We start from the raw sequence: 20,627 nt of genomic DNA, 5'->3' as shown, positions 1-20,627 counted from the left end.
ATCCCCCAAACAAAACCGTAACTTGTCTAAGACTGAAGATTTTTTTACTGTGTTTCAAAACACGTGGTTCAGGTGAACAGCTCTAGAAAACTAACAAACTTGCTAGGAGAAAAACAGAACTCACTGAAACTAGGACCATTCTGAAAGATAAGAGCAGGCAGGGAATTTTACAAGAATTAATTAAAAAAAGCTGGAGGAAGAGGCCATAAAGAAAAGCAAAGACATCATCACACTTTACATCAAGCTTAAAAGCACTGTCAGTTTGCAGTGTTTCACTTCTTTCCTGTCCATGTTATATCAGTTCCTTAGATCCCAGGTAAATGCTGCTGATGATGCCTTGGTCAGCATTCTCTAAGAGTTTATAAACCTTCAAAGCCTGGGGAAGTAAGAGAAGAGCAGAAAGCAGCAGTATCTGCTGAAACTCACATTGATAACTGGAAATTTGTGGGATATTATAGGTATTATTTAACAGTAGTACTTGATGGTTTTGTAGTATTTAATCTCAAATCTGGGGAAGGAAGTAGACTGAAAAAGAATATAATAATTGTGACCCATAAAGGTTCTAACAGGACAAGATATTTCTGCCTCCTTTTTTTTCCTCTCTCTCTAATGACATTGAGTGCCTTAAAAGTTTAATCCTGTTCAGACAGTTTGACATTGGTTCTGCATTTAGGTGGAAAGAGATCGTGTTGGGAATACTGCATCCCTGCTAATTTAGAAGCAGTCAAGAAATATCTACAGAGGACTTTCAAAGTCACTGAGTAAATGCAAAAAACACCCAAATATCTTGCTTTTTAGGGCACATCAAAGGCTTATTTCAGCACTGCCAGAATAAGAATCACCACTTGCAGATTGTATATGATAAACAAAGGAACCAATCTACTGTGCCTACCTACCCTTTTGGTAAAACAGGAATTAGAGTCTTCCACGTCCTTAAAAGCTCTTATAAAAAAAAAAAAGGAGTTGTCAGTCTTCAGCCATGGGGTACATAAAACATCACTATTTCACAATAATACCTTGTCACAGATGCCAGCACCACACTGGAACTGCTGTGCCAGGAACGTACCTTGGTGCCAAAGATGGTTGAGCCACTGCTATCCTACTGCTATTATTATTGTCATTATTATTGTTTTTGTCACTGTTATTATTTAATATTAGTCTCTGAGATGACAGTGCTAACAACACACACTAACATGAACAGTACCAGCAAACAACTCTCAAAGCTAGCATGCCTGCAACCACTCTAAAAGAGAAGCGTCTTGAAAAGCCATCTTCTCTCCCAATAAATTACACTAACATCGATTAAAAAACATGAGAACTCACACTTCACAGTAATAGTATATTATTCAGATTTATGTAACACAATCCCCCCACCAGCACCTCTATTCACCATAACTATGACAGAAAAATCTGTCATACAAATGTCAGACTTAAAGACCTTTTCAGGCACTGCAACTTTCATTGTTTGTGGGAATCATTTAAATATAGTAGCCAGTATAAGCTGTGCTTCTTCTACAGGTCTCTGCTTAGAGATCTAATTCCTAGGGCAGTAAGAGTGCTCTGCTAGAACAGACACTACCTGCAGTGTGCTCCTATTAACTGACCACACCATACTAGAAAACTTTAATTTGGTGAACAATGCCTCTTCCCTAGGCCCAATAAAAAGTGCATAAACTGAGAAAAATCACTTCCCCAATTTAACCACAACTTCAGTAGAAGTTGTTCTGATAAAAGCTGCATAAATTGGAAACTGTATTTTCTCACACTGACAAATGCAGATATCACAGGAAAAATTTATGGTCTAAACCTATCCAAAATATTATTCATACACACAGCTGATGTCCTTCTGAAGCAAGAGATCCATCCCATCCAAACTGCATGAATAACTCTCTCCTCTAGCAGAAGCTGGGTGTGCCAAGCTTGCTCATTCAGAAAAAATTATTTTATTATGTTGGCAAAACAACTCTTTGTATCTTTATCAAGATGAAACTGATTTCCTTTTACAGAATTTGCAGACACATTTATACCCTTTAATTGGATGATTGTATTTGTTATCCCTGCCTTTGCATTTTCTTTACATTTGGCATTTTTACCTCAAATTCACTTTTTTTCATTAATGTCACTGACTAGTAATACACCACTGATTTCATGCCTCACAGATTTTCCAGCTGCCCTCAAATATTAGTCCAAACCTCATTACTCAGGGAAGTTTTGTAGTTTTAACTATTTCTGTATGGTAAAACAGTACATCTGCTACTGCAGCTGAACAAGGCAATAGAGACTTCTTAAAACTGAAAAGAAAAAAAAAGAAAAAAGAAAAAGAGATCCTCAAACCATTCCAGAGGTACTTTATAACAACTTAATGGTAAAAATGCATCCACTATAAGGCTTAAAGGGAGGGGTTAACAACACTACAGATTTCACATATGCATGAAAATGAGACCCATAAATACTGAATCAGTGTAAATCTAAATCAGGGAATTAGGACAAACCTGCCACACACAAGCACTCATACCTCGAACTTAACATCTGAGCAACATTTATTCTAAACTGGCCCTTGTGAAGCTACTGAAGTGTTGCATTCAGCTGCCTCCACAAAAGGAATCCCGAGCTCAGAGCATTGCCACACACACAGACCAGCCCTAAAAGCACTGGCCTCGTGTACACCCTGCTGAAGTGGAACTGCAGGAAGTAAAGCTGGGTGCTTCCTCAACTTCAGAAGTGTTGGAATTCCCAGCCCAAGCTACCAGTCAGAGATAATGACAAGTCAGTAATTAGATATGAAACCCTTGAGAAACATGAATAAATAAGCCTGCTTGATATAAATGCCTGCACTAGCATAACTAATTTAGGGAGAGATCTCTTTCCTAAGGCAACTTGATGACACTGGTAAGAACACCCTTGGTACATCCAACTGCACCTATATATAGATGGGCTACATTGTATAACCTTACTCTCTATTCTACATTGGATTAGATAGGTCAGGATCATCAAATTCATGCCAGGAAAATTTACCACTTTAAATCAAAGAACTGGTACAAGCAGATACAGATTTAAGCACCTACTGCTCATCCTTCACCATGTAGAAGGCTTGAGAGTCTAAGGTTGCTTTAGACAGAAAATCAGTTTAAGAATTAAAAAAAATACATAAATTACATTTTAGTTCTCTGTTCTTCTTTTATGTTCCAAGGAGACAATGCAAAGTTCAAAGCAGTCAAAGGTCTTTCAAAACACTTTACAGCAGTGGTACCACATGCTAATTAAGACACATTCTAAAGAAGTTGCTTCATCTCACACTGCCACATGAACATGACACAGATTAACAGAGCAGAAAAGGTTTGGATTTGAGCAGACACTGTAATTTTAAGGACAGAACAAGCTTAGTTATAGAATTCAAATATTTAAGAACATGTGATTTCATTAGAAGAGAATCAAGGATGTCTGATCTCTCATTTATGATTTTTGGGTCCTTACCTGGCCTGTTTGTGGCAGCCATAATGAAAACCTGCTGACGATTCTCCAGACCATCCATCTCGGTGAGCAGCTGGTTAACTACTCGGACACTGGCTCCTGACTTTAAAAGGAGAAATTTGTCAACAAAATTGAGGAAACGGTGGGAATGTGAATATTTCAAAGTAAAAGAAACAAAAGATCTACTAGCTCCCTGCACTGAAATACTACTCAAAGAAAAAGTTTGTTTTTCACACTTTCACTGTAGCTGCATTCCGGATTCCTTCCACCATACTCTTAGTGTGTTTCCATCCCAAATTCATGCTATCTATACACCCGACACACACTTTTAACATGTGGCAAACCTCTTCTTTCCAATTCAAACTAAAGTGCTCACTTGAAGAAGTACATACAAGTATTTATACTAATTGTTCTGACATCTACCTCAAAAAGACAAACACAAAATTTCTCAGTATTCATTTTTTTGAGGGGAAAAAAGTTCTCAAATATTTAAACCTCTGAAAGAGAGTATCAGATGAGCTACTGAGAGTTAACATTTAACTCCATAGTAGTGACATCTTATAACCAAATTCAACAGCTTAACCTGAATCTCTCTGGATATTTTTTCTATATAGGTGTATTAAAAAAAGTATTAAGCTTTATAAAACTTGACCAAAATATTTTTCCTCAAACGACAGAAAGCCTAAGAGATTGCTTTTCTTGTGAGATACTGATACCTTTTGGGTACTTCTGTGGCTAAAAAAAAACCAAAACGCTGCAACTGAGATTATTTCTTTATGGAGATATTTTAAGACAGACTCACTTCACGGTCAGACCTCCGAGGGCACAAAGCATCGACTTCATCAAAAAATATAACACAGGGGGCTGAATTCCTGGCACGCTGGAATACCTGACGTACAGCACGTTCACTTTCACCAACATACTAAAAAAAAAAGAAAGACAAATTACGTTGAAACAATGTAAGACATGAAGATTTTGCTTGGGTAAAAAAAAAATAAAATATAGTTTTAAACAGATATGAGGTACTTTGCAAGGGAGAAATGCAACCTACTAACCAGTTTGCTTCTGATAACAGTCTGTTATCTCCGTTTCCCTACTGATCAAGATTTACACAGGAACTAATTATCACTAGTTCACTTTTTACAGTTTGCAGTACATTCAGAGTTTAACAGAATTCCTCCTTTCAGGGGAATAAATGTAACTTGCCATCATTCTGGTGATGAGAACTAACAAATACGGTCTTAATTAAGGACCTTGTTGTTCCACTGTTCACGAACAAACCCAGTGAGCAATGTGAACACAATGAACATCTGAAGTTCATAGAGCAGTTGCCCGAAGACACAGGCTTGGCAGTAGGGAACTGAAGAGTCAGCCAGCATTTCACTTTGAATGGTGAACTGTAGGGGCAGGGGCTGCAAAACTATAAATGCAAACACTTAATTTTTTCCACACAAACATGTTTTGATTCAATTTATGTGTTAACACAGTCTCTGAATCACAGCCAACCATTTTTGCTGCATTCCACCAGGAAGTAGGGCTCCTGATTAACGTAAGTGCTGTATTTCCTGCCTTTATCTATACTTGAAATACACATAAATAAGTGTTTGAGAAGAGATTAATCAAATCCAGTATATTGATTTTGGCTTCCACATTACTGATAAACAGATAACTGCCATGGTCTTTTGAGATGTGGGCTGCAGACATCTTGCTCAGTTAAACACACTCTCTTGACTCCAAAAGAGACTGAAGTTATATCACAACACTTCTAAGCCCAGTGCTGCAAAAATTTGAACTAGAGCACTTTTATCTCTTGACATTTAAAATCTACATGCTACATAAGCAGTGATGCATTTAATTGGTTATTCAGATATCCTACTTTAGTCAAGAAGGCTCCATCTGCCTGGTAATTTAAACCAATATACTTAAACTACACAGATGGCTTTTTCCTTTTCACATGAACAACTTCACTGCTTAAAAACTTAAAGCTGAGGTTAAAGAAGGCAACTTTAGTTGTACAAGTATCAGTTGTGTGATTACCAGGAATTTTTCTTGCCCCACTTTGGACAAGAATTCCATAAATAACAAAAGCACAACGATTAGCACATACCATATTTAGCAGCTCAGGACCTTTCACAGATATGAAGTTCAGTCCAGACTCATTGGCCACGGCCTATCAAAAAGGCAAAGAGAGATGCATATATGTAAAACACACATTTATCATGGCTTCTTTGGTTCTGTCCACGGAGCAATAAACAAACATAAGGGAAGGAACATAGTTATCAACTGTTTGTAAAATACAGAAAACAGTACAAAGTATAATTACATGCAATTAAGACTGGGAGGGGAGCAGGGAATTTAGCAAGGTGTTCTCTCTTTAATGAGGCAGTGTTCCAGATTCACACTCCATCCCCTCTCATATCAGTTGAAGAATTCTCAATAATTAGTGGGAGTTAAGGAGATATGAAACTACATAAGAGCATCTGAAGACAAAGGTGAGTGACAATCTGAAACTTGAACAATTATCTACATTTACATGGAGGGCCTGTAAGAACTGAAATGCTCATGAAGGAAAACAAAAGTATTTTCAGTAAGGTAAACACAACAATTACATAAATACAGTAGAGTGTAGAGGACTTCCAAATATATAATTTAGTTACAGTGAAATATTCCATAGAAGTGGTTATTCAATAGAGTTTCTTCTCATCCTTGCTTCTCTCTTCTCAATCAATTTATTCCTTCAAGTTTTGCAGTAATTCCCTCTCAATTCAAGCAAAATTGTAACTTAATGACAAGAAAATCAAATAACTTCAGCACAGAGGCCTAAATTTAATTTTCTGATGAGAATTCGTGCAAAAGCCCAACTTCTGGCACCACCATGCAGATTCAGTCACTCCTACAAAACCATCCACTTCAAGAAGATTCTCCAGTATTTTTAAGTATGTCTAGAAAATGTCTTACCTTAGCTAACAGTGTTTTGCCACATCCTGGAGGCCCTGCCAGCAGGACACCAGCTGGAGTAGTCAGGCCCAGAGCTTTAAACTGCTCTGGGTTTCGCACAGGTGCCTAAAAAGAAATTATCATAGTTACCTGTGACATAAAGCTAACATGAAACTTTTAATTTCAGGCACAGTTGGACGAAAAATCATTCATAAGCAAGTTCTTTATTCCAATTCTTTATAGGCTAAAAGAATAAAGAGTCAATTGGCATCTTATTATCTTGCACTAATAAGTACCCCAAAATGGGAGAAGTATCGTTACTGAGAGGCAAAGATTTTATTTACCCAAGTTCTAATCTTAAGGTACTCGTGTTAAGAAACCCTCTGACTGGCAGCAAAACTGCTAAGCTTCCAGCTAAGCAGTCTCCAATTCTTTGTTTGGCAGTTGCATAACCAAGGTTGGTGGTACAACACTTTTAGACTACTTAAAGATTGAGCAACACAAACACACTGCAAGCATGAATACAGAAAGCAAAATGTTAAATACGTGTCCTTTTACATGTATTTAAATACATGTAATTTTAAAGCAAAATACAGAAGCCTAACTCTTTTAAATAAAGATGTTGCAAAATTTCTAGTTTGTTGCACGTTAGAACTCATGAGCAGAACATTATGCCTGAAATAAAAATTAAAAACAAACACAGTTTTATTTCCTACATAAGGGGAAGTGCAAGAAATCTTTGAAAGTAAGGTTAAGACATACCAATATTGCCATGGTCAGCTCCTCCCGAACATCCTCCAGGGCTCCAATATCTGCCCATGTCACATCAGGGATTGTGACAAAGCCTTCTCTCTTGGCAGAGGGCTGCACTGATGACAGTGCAACAATAAAATCATTCATCTCAATGCACAGCTTCTGCAGCTGCTCCTCAGGCAAGGGGTCTTGCTTCTTCAGCAAATCCAAAAGTCTCTGCAATTCATCCTTAGGGTACATGGAAAGGAAAACAAAAAGATTATGTACTGGACTGGACTTCAAGAACCATTTTAAGAGCTTTTTCAAAGCAATACTTCAACTATCAACCACAGTAATAGCGATTTACATATTTCATGTGTACTCTACATAATAACGATAAAAACATTCCAGGAAAGCTCTGTGTACATTTAGCACATGTGAAAGCACTGAGTGAGGCTAAAATCTTGATTTAGATATACAGAAACTGAGCTAGAATGTGTATTTTGTCTTCCAATTCTTCCTACTGCTCCTCCCACACTGATTAGGAGAAAGTTATTTCCATGCTGAAATTTCCAAACTATGTATTATTTATATGTATTAACTCTGTTTTTAACAAGAAACTGCTTTCAAGAGAAAAGTGAAAAACTCTGCTGAACAGCACAATTTCAACAATTTGCAGAATATTCAGTTACAAGTAAACCTTTAAAACTCTTAACACGCTTCTAGAATATACACTTTCATTTAACACAGTCTGATTTCAAGTCATCGACTCATTTCCTCAGCCAGACTAGACCTGGTTTTGTAATCAAACCCTGATTAAGTTTGGGCAAACAGAATAGAGATGCAGGGTAATGCTTTTCTACACTGTTCCACGTTGCAGACCACAGTGCCCCAAGGAGGTAAGCTCCAATTTCCCCAGTCAGTTCCTTACTGGGGAAACTACCCTAGAAAATACTTAATCCAAGAACTTTATACCTTCACAACATAAATACTGTTCTAATACAGAGAGGCAGCATCAAAGCAAACTGGTACTGCATCATGAGTAAAATTATATCAGGATTTTCACTATAAGATAGAGGGAGAAAAAAGAAAAGTAAAAATTCTGTTAAGTTTCAACATTTTTCCTACAGTGGTATACAGGAAAAATATCACTTCCTATCAGTTTCAACCAGGACAGCTCTACAACTGACCAAAAAGAAACAGAAGTCTTTATAGTGTCTGATATCCCTCTTAAGCCCTCGCTCCTCTTCTTAACAGAACCATTAAGAGAAACTCTGAAATAGCCAAGACCACTGGGTTTGTTTACTTGAATTGTGTGAATGGTTTTTAAAGGTTTTGTATGTTTATTTTTCCATTATAAACATAATAAAAGGGTTTTAATGACAATACCCTGTATTAGACTATGTCAACCTCCTGCCAGCTATCAAAATATGGCTTTGTTAGGATTAGACTTCCTCATTCTCAATGACCCCTTTGATGATGGTGATGTTGATAAAAGCTGCAACTACCTGCCCTTCCCCACTTTCTTTTGGCTGCATCAGGCCCCAGGAAACACTGGGAGGTTTGCAGTATGGTTATGTTACAGTAATACAAAGGCTTACTACAGCTTTTTACACTGGTTTTTGCAATTACAGTAACAGTTTTCTTTGTCAGTCCCTCTAAAAACAGAATCTAAGTACAATGTGGATTTAAGCCTACTTTTTTTTACTTCTCTAGGCAAATCTTTAGGAAGCCTGCACATCATAAAGGCACATACAGACTCCACGTTTTGAGAAATAGGCCCAAGGATTTCTATATAAAGTTGTCGTGCTTCACTAACCACATCATGTTACTTGGGTCATAGAATAATTCTAGCACTAGAAATGCTATTTTCTGCAACAGAGTTCCAGGTGTCCTGCAAATTAACAGCTCATCTCTTCCTCAAACTTGCTACAGGTACTAGATACAAATTTGATTTACCTCAAGTAAACATATAGCTGGAGGGAAAACACAGACTGCTTAAATATTTACTCTAACTCGACCAAGTCAGGGAAGAACCCCAGGCATCATAATAGAGATTTCACTGAGGGCACAGCAAGTAGCTTGTGCAGAAAACTCAGTGCAAGTCTAATATTTTTAAAATTCTGTTAACAGTTGACATACTTTTGAAGAGAGATACAGCTGCCCTTTTAGCCTCTGCTCTGCTAGAAAACAAAACAGTACAGCACAAACAACAACAAAAAAATCCAGTGGAAAAACCACACCTTGTATAAAACATGAACGTGACTTTTAGGAGGACTGGGTTTTGAGAGCCACTTATTCAGACCCATTACATGGGTCATTAGGAGTTAAGCTCCTGTCTTAGTAGCTGACATCTCTAAAACCAAATTTAATATTACACTGGCCATAGATGTTTGAAAATTCATGAGCAATGACTTTTATAACTATAAAATGGCTCAACCCTTCAGACATTAGAAATACATGCTTCGAGGAATAAATACCTTAGGAGGAAGTTCTAGTTGTTTGGTGCCCTCTTCCACCGGGATGTCTGCTCCCATTCCCATGCTTTCTTCAGCTGTGTTTCCTCCAGCCTGTGCGTGTTTCCTTCTCTGTTCCTCAGATTTGATCAGGACCCTGTTCACTGTGCACATCGCTGCCTCTCGACACAGCGCCATCAGATCGGCTCCCACATAGCCCGGAGTCAGCCGTGCCAAAGGACGGAACTCAAAGGACTCTGGCAGCTTAAGTTTTCGACACAAAGTCTGAAGAATTCTAATTGAATAGAGGGAATAAAAAAAGAAAAGGTGAAGCTGTAGCTTTGGTTTTTTCAGTATGTATGAAAACAAACAGCATGGATTTAAGGACTCTTTCAGTCCATCTGAACCGAAAAAGTACAGTGGGAAGTTTTCACTCAACTATGAGGTAACGAACACTGAAATCCACAAAAATGTGCTCTGAAATCCACAAAAATGTGCTATATATTTCCTTTTACTTCTTCAAAACTAACAGCATCAACCAGGCAATGCCAATCGGTGGGTAAAAGCCAGTTTTGGTGAATCTAAGTATTTTAGATTCTTTAAACTTTAGTTTATGATTCCAAATCGACAGACTAGGTCTCAGAGTGTACCACAGAGATGCACACAGGTTATCCATTAAGATATTTAACTTTGTGTTCCTAACTACATTAGTCTGCATAGTCTGTTCCATCCCATTTTTAGTTATGCATTGAAGAACACTCACAATAAATTATTCTGCAAGGAGCAAATGAAATCAGACTGTGTGGCGCCCTATCTTCTAACCTTCAGTATCTTTCCCTGGCCATTGTCAGTGGAATTTGTCAGCAGATATTTCCTGTATCCCCAATAAAACTTCCAATAGTTTTACTGTGCACACAGCTTATGTGTGCAACTCATGTGTTACCTCATCCTCACTCAAAAGCTAAAGTTACACCTACTTATGTAGTTCCCTCACTAATACAAAACAGCTTTATGTAACTGACAGTGAAGTGCTAAGCTCTGCACTTTTTTTTTTTTTAATGGGAGCTTTTTCACTCTGTATCAAAGTTGAAGCTTTAAAGTCTTCTTTAAGGTCCATCAAGACTTCTGGCTGCTCTTCCAAGGCAAGGACAACTGAAAACTAAATGGCTGGTCAAAAAAAAAAAAAAATGCAAAAGCCAATGTCACTTCACAGAAACTGGCAGAACTCTGAGGAAAGGGATCAAATCAACTTGTTTAAAATGGGAAAACATCACTTCATTGGGAAAATATTTTAAAGAGGCAGCACAAACCAAAGAAGTGAAGATCAGTAACATACTTTCTAGTTCCAATGAAACTAGTTTAAATTATTTCCAGATCAAGTAATGAAACTACAGAAAAGTTATGAAAGAAACACATGATGAAGCTATTCAAAACTCTGAAATTATAATGTTCCATCTGTTTGCCTCCCCCACTGATAAGAGTCATCTTCTCTCCTTTAAAGCTTTTTTAGTGATATTGGTGTGGTTCTCAAGAATTTTTCAACCTGTCTGACAGCAGCTGTAGCTAATCAACTGAGTCAAAGTGCAAAAAGTTAAGAACTATAAATGGCTCGTTCTGAACTTGTGTCCTACAGATATTATTTTCCTTCACGGGCTTCATACACGTATAAGAAAACACTGCAAGTAAAGCAAGATCTCCAGATCCTCACCCTACTCCATCCTGCTAAGGCTGTGGAACCTCAACTAAGCAGTTCAAAGTCTGCCTTCAGCAAGACTCATTTATCCTAAGTCAGCACATTATAAGGATTTCTGTTTCTTTACGACTCTTTCATTTTAAAATAAAGGAACAGCACCGTCCCCATGCTCCCTGTCAAAACAAAACAAAACAGAAAAGCAGGGTGGGAAGGAATAATTTAAAAAGAAAACAAAATCAACAGTAAGCCTACACCTCCAGGAACATAAATACAAACAACTGTACAAAACAACAGTATGAACCAATACGACTACTCTCCAGCCTGTGAACAACCTCTACACACTACAATGACTTTGCCATTCACAACTCCTGTCCTTCAAAACATTGCTATTTCTGGGAATATCACTTTTAACACAATCCTAAGAACTACCACAGAATCAGAACTCTCATCAGTTAACTCTTTAGTTCTGCCTCTAACTATCTGCGTGTTTTCCCACAACAAAGAGGAACATAATTCCTATAGGGCTGTAGATCTGGAGGAAGGGAGGAAAAGAAATCCAAACAAAAGCCACCTTAGAAATATGATTAGTTGAGGTTGAAGGAACTTATCCTTTAACCTTCCTTTCCTTTCTATAACAAGATAACCCACAACTGTTTTTAAACTTCCCTTCCTGTGTTTTCTGCTGTTGTGGAAATGAGTAGCAGTTCCTTTTTAATTAAGAAAGCAAAACCAGATTTATTACTTTTAACCTAGTCTGACAGTCACAGTTCTTTGGAGAAAAAAGGGCCAGTTACACAACAGAGGATGCAGCTCAGCTTAATGCCTGGACTGGTGTATTTCCATGAGGACTGGAATGAAGATCCTAGGCTTATTGCTTAAGGTATGTGCTTGAGAGGACTGAAAAATGGGCTATACTTATGTTCCTAATTTAATGGTTACACAGGGAACACCAAAGACAGAATGTTAACTTCCTGAAAAAGAGAAAATATACATTTGACTCCGTCATCTATACTGTTAAGGCACTTGAAAACCCATTAATAATGGGTAATTACTAAATCTGCTTTTAGTAATGCTAAAAGCAGATTTGCACACAAGAAAGGAAACCACTCCAAATATAGACATAGCTACCAAGACAAAGAGTAGATGCACACAACGTCTTCTGCACTTTTCAGTCTGTGCTGATCCACAGGTGTGAACAGGCACGAATAGGACTAAACATAATAAAGTACTTTTCTTTAATTCATATGTTAACTCACACATTACTTCCTTAATTACTAACTAATCATAAACAAGGTTAAAGTTCGTAACACATACTTTTCTCTTGCCCCTTCATCTGGGATCCCTAAACAAATTTCCCGATCAAATCTCCCAGCTCTCCTCAGCGCAGGGTCCAGTGAGTCAGGTCTGTTTGTTGCTCCGATAACAAGGACCTGGGTAGTGGCAGCCACATTATTCAAGTCTAAAGGAAGGAAGGAAGGAAGGAAGGAAGTTAATACTCATGCTCACTGTCCCAACTTTGTTCCAGTATCTGTGGGACTCTGTTTCTGCAGCACATGAAAACACTCAGCACAGATAAACTAACCCACAGTCACTGCTGTTTATCTTTATTTCTACTACCTAAAACTTGCATTTTGAACAATCGAGCAAAAATAAGCATTTCAAATTAAATTCAACAGCTATTTCCATTATTTCTGCTTATGCAACAGACAGCCTTATATAATGCTAGACAGACCACTGTGAAAATAATATCAAATCCATAAGAATCTTCCCACCGCTCCCCACAGTGCCAAAACATGAAAAATCATTACCACCAGCTCCTCTAAAGTAACAACACATCACTACTGAAGTAAAGCAGGCAGTGAGCCTGATAATCAGAAATTTGAGTTTAGCACAGATGTTCCTGAGACTGACCGTCCATACAAGTCAGGAACTGAGCAACAATCCTGCGCTCCATGTCCTTGGATGCAACTTCTCTTTTTGGGGTGATTGCATCAATCTCGTCAATGAAAAGGACACACGGTGCACTGGACTAGGAACAAAAAATATTAATAATTACAAAATGACACTGGCAGGGTGTACTACAGGAAAGAATTTTTCCTGTTTACTGATCTATAATTATTATTGTCAATCTGCTGCCCAATCAACTGCTCCTGGAACAATTCTGTTGTTCTTTCTGACTATCTGGAAAGTCACCAGACTATGAAACTGCGCTGAGCTGAGCCTATGGAATAATTAAGGTGTGAGATTCAAAATGTCTCTACACACTGTTTAGAATTTAAATATACCTCTGTGTTGCTTTATGTTCCCCACAAATATTCCATTGTGACTGACTGCTTAAGTCCATAAACGAAAACCACACAAGGAAGGTCTGGTTTGGGTTTTTGTTTGTTTTGGTAATGACATTAGAGCTGTGGAATTCCAAGAGCTAATGTTACTGACACACATAATGAAACAAAAGGAGTAGTAGGTGGTCATGTGGTCATGTAACTTCAAGACTACTACAGAGCCTGACCGTGTTCAAAAAGTAAGAATGAGCAGTGAGAAACTCCTACAAGTGTTCTAAAATCCCACATACTTCATGAAAAGTCAACACTAATTTGGAATAATAATTTGTGTAACTAACAGAATGGTGTTTAACTGACAAAAAATTATTAACATTCAGAAAAAGCACTAGTAGTACAAAGGAATACTTAAGGAAAATACTGGAATCCTCTTCCAAAGGAGTCCCTTACAAAAAAACCGGGTTGCACACCCCACGCACCGGGTGTTATCAGGCACCAGCTGCGCCATCTACTGGTCACTCCCTTTCCCACTGTCCGACAGAGGGGAAAAGCCACCAAGATTCCACAGGACCTGCATAATGTGGAATCCTGTCTTTATCCCTGCACAAAAATTGGTACTAAAACTGAGTGAAAAAGTTAGATTTTTTTTAAGCTTATTTTATGCAATAGATGTAAATTCTGCAACAATAATCTCCCCTCGATCACTTGACATATAAAAGATATGTAATTTCTAAAAACTCTTTCCCATAAACTATTTAATTTTATTCTAAACAACATCTTAACAAGGCTCTCTAAAAATGAAAGTGCTGTATGAACTGGAAGCATAACAAATGAACAGCTTCACAAGCAATCTTTTTGCCCTATTTAGCATTCTTTTTTACAGGAAAATACTTTAAATACCTACACGCAGTCATGAGGGAAAGTAGAAAAATGGAATAAAGTTGGAAAACCAGAACATTCTCAGAGGTCAGGAACAGAAAACTGTCTTCATGAAGTAAAACATTAGCCACATACTAAAAAAATAATCTGCATTTGTTTAAATTAAAATTATCTCAACCTGTCTTGTTTGCATTGCTTCTTAGTATGTCCAGAAGTCACAACAAAGCAAGACTTCAACTCTAACTTGTCTCCTGCTCTTATCATATTTGTTCCAAATTTTCTGCTTTATACTTAGACCCCCAAAGTGTCTCACATTCACTCAAACTCCACGCCACACAAAACTAGCAAAAAACCCTGTAACAGAAAAGCACAATCAACCGCTCTTATTTTGGTTTTTTATATATCAAACCAAGCAGCTCCAAATATGTAAAAAATTTCTGTTGCTCTCTTTACATTGCTATGATGAACTATCTTTTGTCAAGGCTTCAGAATAGTAAGCTTTGTGCCCTATGACATCATGACAGTACAATGGAATTCTGCTCACAGGAGAGGAGACAAGTCGTGTGCAGCAGCATAAGGATTCACTCACTAATATTCACCCAAAGTCAAACCACAGCAACAAAGTTCGAATCTTTACAAAGAAGAAGATAAACAATTCACAGTGCAATTTCCAATGGGTGTCTCACCACAGCCTGCTCAAACAATTCTCTCAGTTTCTGCTCAGATTCCCCTGACACTCCAGACACAATCTCTGTCGCAGCCACTTTCAACATTGGGAGCTCGAGTTCCTGGAAGAGACAAGGAATATTGTATGATACATCCAGAGGTTAGAAACGTTGGCTGTCCTTGGAGACAAATATTTTCCAATATGACATCTTCTACACCTACAAACTATGCAATCCAGACTGAAACCTAAAGAGCTTTTAAAAAAAGGTAAGTAGCATCGTCCAACTTAAAATGGGTCTGAGCCATTTGTCCAGTTGAATGGAAATGGATATTAAAAAATACCACTTTCTCTAACTCAGTTAGAGAATGACTGCACTGTCAAATAGCTTTTCACCTTGGTTCCCAAGCCAGTCCTTCACAATGCTGTTGTGAATATTTCAGTCCGTGCTTGGGCTCCTTTGTTGAAAAAAACCTGTTTATTTCTATGCATAACAGTGCAAGATAAGCCCCACCAGGTTTGGTTTCCTTAATCCTGCTCCAGAAACATGTGAGCAGGACTGTACAACAAGGCACCTGTAAAACACACACTCAGTGTTTTCTGCTATTAAAAATAAATAAATACAATGGTGACTTTGATAGACTGTAGCACAGTAGTGCTACAGGTAGTGCAGTCTCACCACACACCAAACTATCCACACCAATGGTGTCATAAGCTCTGAAAATGTCAGTTTGACACAGGCAAGGCAACATCCAGTTTGGAAATTCAGGATGGTTGGTTAACAGATGCCACCCAATAAAATCAATGTAATGCCTCATAAAAAATGGTAAGGTCGAGTCTAGACTTAAAATGAAACACTAGGGTAAATTTAACCAAAAGTACCTTCCATTTATACCCTTCTCAACACCTGTGCCTATACTGTTGTCCTGGGAATGCCTCAGAACAACTTAAAATGTAAAACCCTGTCACTGTGTCTCTTCTTTATATATGAGGTTCTATCAAGTACAGATTCAGATGGAATTCAAACAAAGTGAGAATTAATATTTTTCAGACTATCCCAGGAAGGATAAAGAAGTGGAACGATCTAGCCTATCATGAAGGAGGACTATTTTCTTTCTCTCTAAATATAATTCAAGAAAAGAAGAAACTGCAAATTTAAAGCTATCTCACCCCAGCAATTGCCTGTGCAAGTAACGTTTTTCCACATCCTGGTGGCCCATGTAAAAGAAAACCGCGGGGTGGGACCACACCTAAGTGGTTATAGACTTCGGGATGACGGAGGTGAATGAGCATCTTGCATATTTCCTGTTAAGAACAAGAAAAACCTTCCTTTAAATTACAGAAATTAGCATTACAGATTGCTGCTATTATAGACGGGGCAAAGTAAAGCAAGTTCTGTTTATTAATCTGATTTCAGTGACTGCTTAGAGAAAGATTAATCCAAGGAAAATAAACGACCTTCTTGTTGTTGGTATAAGCAGCTCTTCTCAGTGCCGTGCAGATGAATTCTGCAAGACTCCTTCTTTGTCATTTTTCACGTGACATTTCTTCCAGTGCATCCTGTAGCCCACAAATAAAATTTTAACTAACCTTTAAAGTTTCATCGTTGCCTCCTACATCCTCAAATGTCACTGAAGGGCAATAAAGCTCTGGTCCCTTACTTCTCACTGGTAAGGAGGAGAAGTCACACAAATTTAGACATGGTATAACAGTAGTTGCTAACACCAGACAGAAAGGTACTAAGCCTTAGCTAAGTTAGCTACGTTAGCCTTAGCTAATTGTTATTTTTTAGTAGTAGACACAGGACTGAAATATTTTTTTTAATATAACATTAAGGCTAATTTTTTTTTAAAAAAATGCTTGAGATTGCTTCTCTGCACCTCAAAAAACACTGCTCTGGTAACAGATTCCATGGTCAAATATCGTCTCTGTTTTGAGTAACACACCAAAAATAACTTCTCACCTTTCTTAAGTAACATGGATTCAATTTCTCCATCCACATCTGGAAATTCTTCCTTTTTTCTTTTTGCTCTCTTGCCCTTTGTCTTCTTTCTTTCACTCTCCAAGAGAGAATATTCTGCTGATTTCTAGGCCATAAAACCAGAATTACATACATAACCTTTTCAATCAATGAACTTCTGCAAATACTTAAAAGAAGAAAATGTGTGTCTATGATGCTTAACTTACACATATTATATAAATAAAGACAAGCAAGACAGGAATTTAACCCCTTTTGTAGAAAATCGTTTTTGTACTTAGGATTTTTCCCCTTTTTAAAATGGGATGAATAAAACTATACAAATGTTTTTACTCCATTGGAAACAATTTTTATTACTAGTAAGTCACAAATGGTTATACAAAAATATTATTCAGTGCTCACACAAGTTAACTGCACGAAAGAAAAGGACTATTACAAGATAAAAGAAATAAAAAGTTCAAGATGAAAGCTGGGGAGTTTTTGTTGGGCTTTTTTTATTAAGAATACAGTATTGCAAATATTTTACAATTTGAAGATCTCTCTTCTATTCATTTTCTCTAGATGAGAGGATGCAGTACTACTAAGATAAAGGAATGATTTATCAAATCTGCCTATTCAGTAAGCATTTTGTGTAATTAGAAAGGCAGATGTAAATGTAGGTCTTCCTTCACATAAAAAAACAGGCTGCTGAAACATCTGGTCAGCCAAGCAATACAAATGTTAACTCACATACACAAATGGAAAGCTTTCAGCACTAAACAAAATTGTTTTTTTCAAAATAAAAAAATGACCGGGGTGAAGGAGGGGATCACAAACTGGGCAATATGTCTAGATGGGGAGTAGAATCTCTTTTTTACTGCTTTATAAATCAATGCAATTTCCTTTCATCTTCTACAACTTTGTCCATTCAAATAAATTCCACTTTCCCCAGGCTCACAAAGACTTGCTGTGGCTCACACATGCTGTGGCTACAGCAAGCCTCACGCCAGGTAGGCTGATCAGTGGCAAATGGAATAAGTAACAGCTACTTATTCCTTTCCACTGATCTTTATCTCAGTATAGGCACTAAACTGGGCCTCCCTAATACTGAGAACTGCATTTTCCTCAAAAAATGTGGAGGAAATTCATAATTTGGTGTCTTTCTTACCTACCATACAAACATGCTTGAAATGGGCCAGAAGGTTAGAAAAATCACTTCTGACATGGCAGAACAATGGGCTAAGACACTCCTTCTTCAGAACCCAAACTAAAAACAAGTACTCTACTAGGCTTAAGCCAATCTTTCTTTTCAGTTTAACATGTTCACTATCTTTAAACACAGCATGCATGTTTGTAAAAAAAATAATATATTTTAAAAATCCAGAGAGAAAGACTGTCTTTTCAGTCTTAGAATCACCCTTCAGAAGCCTGTCAAGTTACACAGGAAACACAGAATGGTTTGAGTTGGAAGGGACCTTACAGATCAATTATATTCATGCTTCTAGTTTAATCATCTTGGGTTTGTAAAACACAATACCTCAGAAATCAGTTTCTTTTCATCTCCTTCTCCATCCTCAGAAAGGTCAATGAAAAAGTCTTTACCACATGGAGTTTTATCAATGAACCAGCCGCCATCAGAGATCCGTGTTTCACTTCTTGCTCCCGGTGACACGGTGCTTGTTTGAGGTGCAGTTCGCGCAGGAGGAGGGGTTTCCACTGGGTCACTCTTTGGAGTGGTTGGAACAGAATCGGGATTTCCTTTCTTATATAAGCTCAGCAGGGAACTGTTCATGTGATTTGTAGACTGCAGATTCACACATTTGAAAAGAAAATATATGGGACAGATTATAACTTGGATTATTTACAGTAAGAAGTCAACGAAAACTATTTCATAAATACAATTTAGCATTATCCCCATGGGAAAAAGAGGCATGCATCTCCCAACCCACTCCTCTCCAAATCAAATGACTGCATATAAAAATCTGTGCTCCTTGAAGGGGCAGCAGCCTTTGCAATTCACCCTGAAATGACCCTGTTAATTGGCAGGCACCTCTTTTTGTAGTAGTTGGGTAGGTCAGTTCCTTTAATCATTTCATTCATTTGATACGTCTTTCAGGCCCCCACTGTGCCTTCCTCAAAAGTGATTCCCCACCACAGGTTCTTCCTGTTCCTTCAGAATTCAGTCTCCTTTCAGCTCTATAGATTCTCAGTGGGAATTGTCAACTCTGACTATACCTCCTCTCTTATCTCCACTTTTAAATTCTCCAAGTGCACTTTTACAACATAGAATCATATATTATGCAAATATAAACGTAATAAAATACAACTTACTAGATCTTCTGGATAATCATCATAATCAGAGTCATCTGTGGTACTTCCAGTAGTCCTTTACATGGAAGGAAGACAAAAACTCCATGATTATCAGAGCAGAACTGCGAGACATCCATAAAATAAAACAAATGCAATTTCAGCAATGTGGCTCCCCACAACTATGACAGGCAGCCTAAAGCTGGAGAGAAATTCCTGACTTGCATGTTTCAAATTTTCTACTATTAAGAGTTAAAAAATGCATCCTTTCCAAGTCTGTGATGAGTTGGATCAACTTGTCAGCCTGGCTGAAAGACAGTCCTAAAAAAAGGTGATGTAGGATCACCGTGACTCAGTTTACCAAGAGATCACAGAATCACCAGTGCTGGCACAAGGCAAGCAGTAGCAAATCACTGCTGAACTAGACTAGTCCTTCTGACAACATTGTTCTAATTTCCCACAAGATCCTTAATATCTACCACAAGTTAGAGAAACCAGAACAGTCCATGAGACCATGCACAGGTTTAGGAGTCAGGAAATCTCAATTCCCACTGGTGATTTACTCAGAACAGCCTGTCTTGTAGTCTTGTCTCTGAGATGTAGACAATATCTCTCACTCTCAAGAAAGATTAAGAACAAAACAGAACAAAGGAACTGAATCACAGGAGAACTGAGGCCTTGTGTGGAAAACTATCAAAGATGCCCCAAGGTATCCACTAATTCAGGGCTGTATGTTCCCCATAACAGAGAAATCATGATTAGCTCTAGTATCTGCTTGTCTCTAGGGACAAAAGTGATTCCAATAAATACAGGTAACTTCTGAAGAAGACAGGCCTATGGGATATCAAGGATCTACCTGTAACCTTGAAACTACCAAAATTTAATAATATGAAGACAGAGAGCTTTAAAGAAATGATAACACTAAAGGCATTATTAATCTACTGGTAAAAATTCATCTTACTCATTTTTCTCTTGTCTTGCTCTTTTTGCCACATGTTCGGCTTCTAAAACTGCTAAATCCTCACGTTGTTTTTCATTACTGATTATTCCGAACACTGAAAGAAAAAGTTCAAACATTTAAGAAAACAGCCAAAGCATAATCAAAGAATTTGGCATCTTGGACACAACGCTAACAGAACTACCTTTTGCAACTTGTATTCTAAAGGCATTTCTTTTTCTTCGTCCATATTCTGCACTGAAAAAGAAAACCAAAATAAACAGGTTACACCAACTGATTTTTCCCCGTAAA

At 37.7% G+C, this 20,627-nt stretch overlaps 1 protein-coding gene across 2 annotated transcripts in view; it reads right to left on the bottom strand.

Annotated features, from left to right (window-relative positions):
- NVL (nuclear VCP-like) overlaps positions 1-20,627 on the bottom strand; it is a 37,808-nt gene that overhangs the window by 14,064 nt on the left and 3,117 nt on the right. The window contains exons 3-19 of one of the 2 annotated variants that reach the window (XM_017812784.1): positions 20,521-20,573; positions 20,340-20,433; positions 19,403-19,457; positions 18,609-18,875; positions 17,078-17,201; positions 16,705-16,781; positions 16,285-16,419; positions 15,137-15,238; positions 13,201-13,318; positions 12,604-12,748; positions 9,621-9,891; positions 7,171-7,389; positions 6,430-6,534; positions 5,579-5,641; positions 4,274-4,393; positions 3,475-3,574; positions 2,211-2,291 (exon numbers count right to left, since the gene is read on the bottom strand). In XM_017812784.1, the coding sequence (XP_017668273.1) occupies positions 2,254-2,291; positions 3,475-3,574; positions 4,274-4,393; positions 5,579-5,641; positions 6,430-6,534; positions 7,171-7,389; positions 9,621-9,891; positions 12,604-12,748; positions 13,201-13,318; positions 15,137-15,238; positions 16,285-16,419; positions 16,705-16,781; positions 17,078-17,201; positions 18,609-18,875; positions 19,403-19,457; positions 20,340-20,433; positions 20,521-20,573 (2,086 nt within the window). In that variant the 3' untranslated portion in view covers positions 2,211-2,253. Of the gene's footprint in view, positions 1-2,210; positions 2,292-3,474; positions 3,575-4,273; positions 4,394-5,578; positions 5,642-6,429; positions 6,535-7,170; positions 7,390-9,620; positions 9,892-12,603; positions 12,749-13,200; positions 13,319-15,136; positions 15,239-16,284; positions 16,420-16,704; positions 16,782-17,077; positions 17,202-18,608; positions 18,876-19,402; positions 19,458-20,339; positions 20,434-20,520; positions 20,574-20,627 lie in introns of those variants that run through there. The other variant, XM_017812783.1, reaches the window with a different exon arrangement.

Source organism: Lepidothrix coronata, unplaced genomic scaffold, assembly GCF_001604755.1.
Source record: "Lepidothrix coronata isolate B3197 unplaced genomic scaffold, Lepidothrix_coronata-1.0 Scaffold38, whole genome shotgun sequence".
NCBI lineage: Eukaryota > Metazoa > Chordata > Aves > Passeriformes > Pipridae > Lepidothrix > Lepidothrix coronata.
Note: the sequence above shows the minus strand (reverse complement) of the source record. Positions and strands in the feature narration are given on the sequence as shown.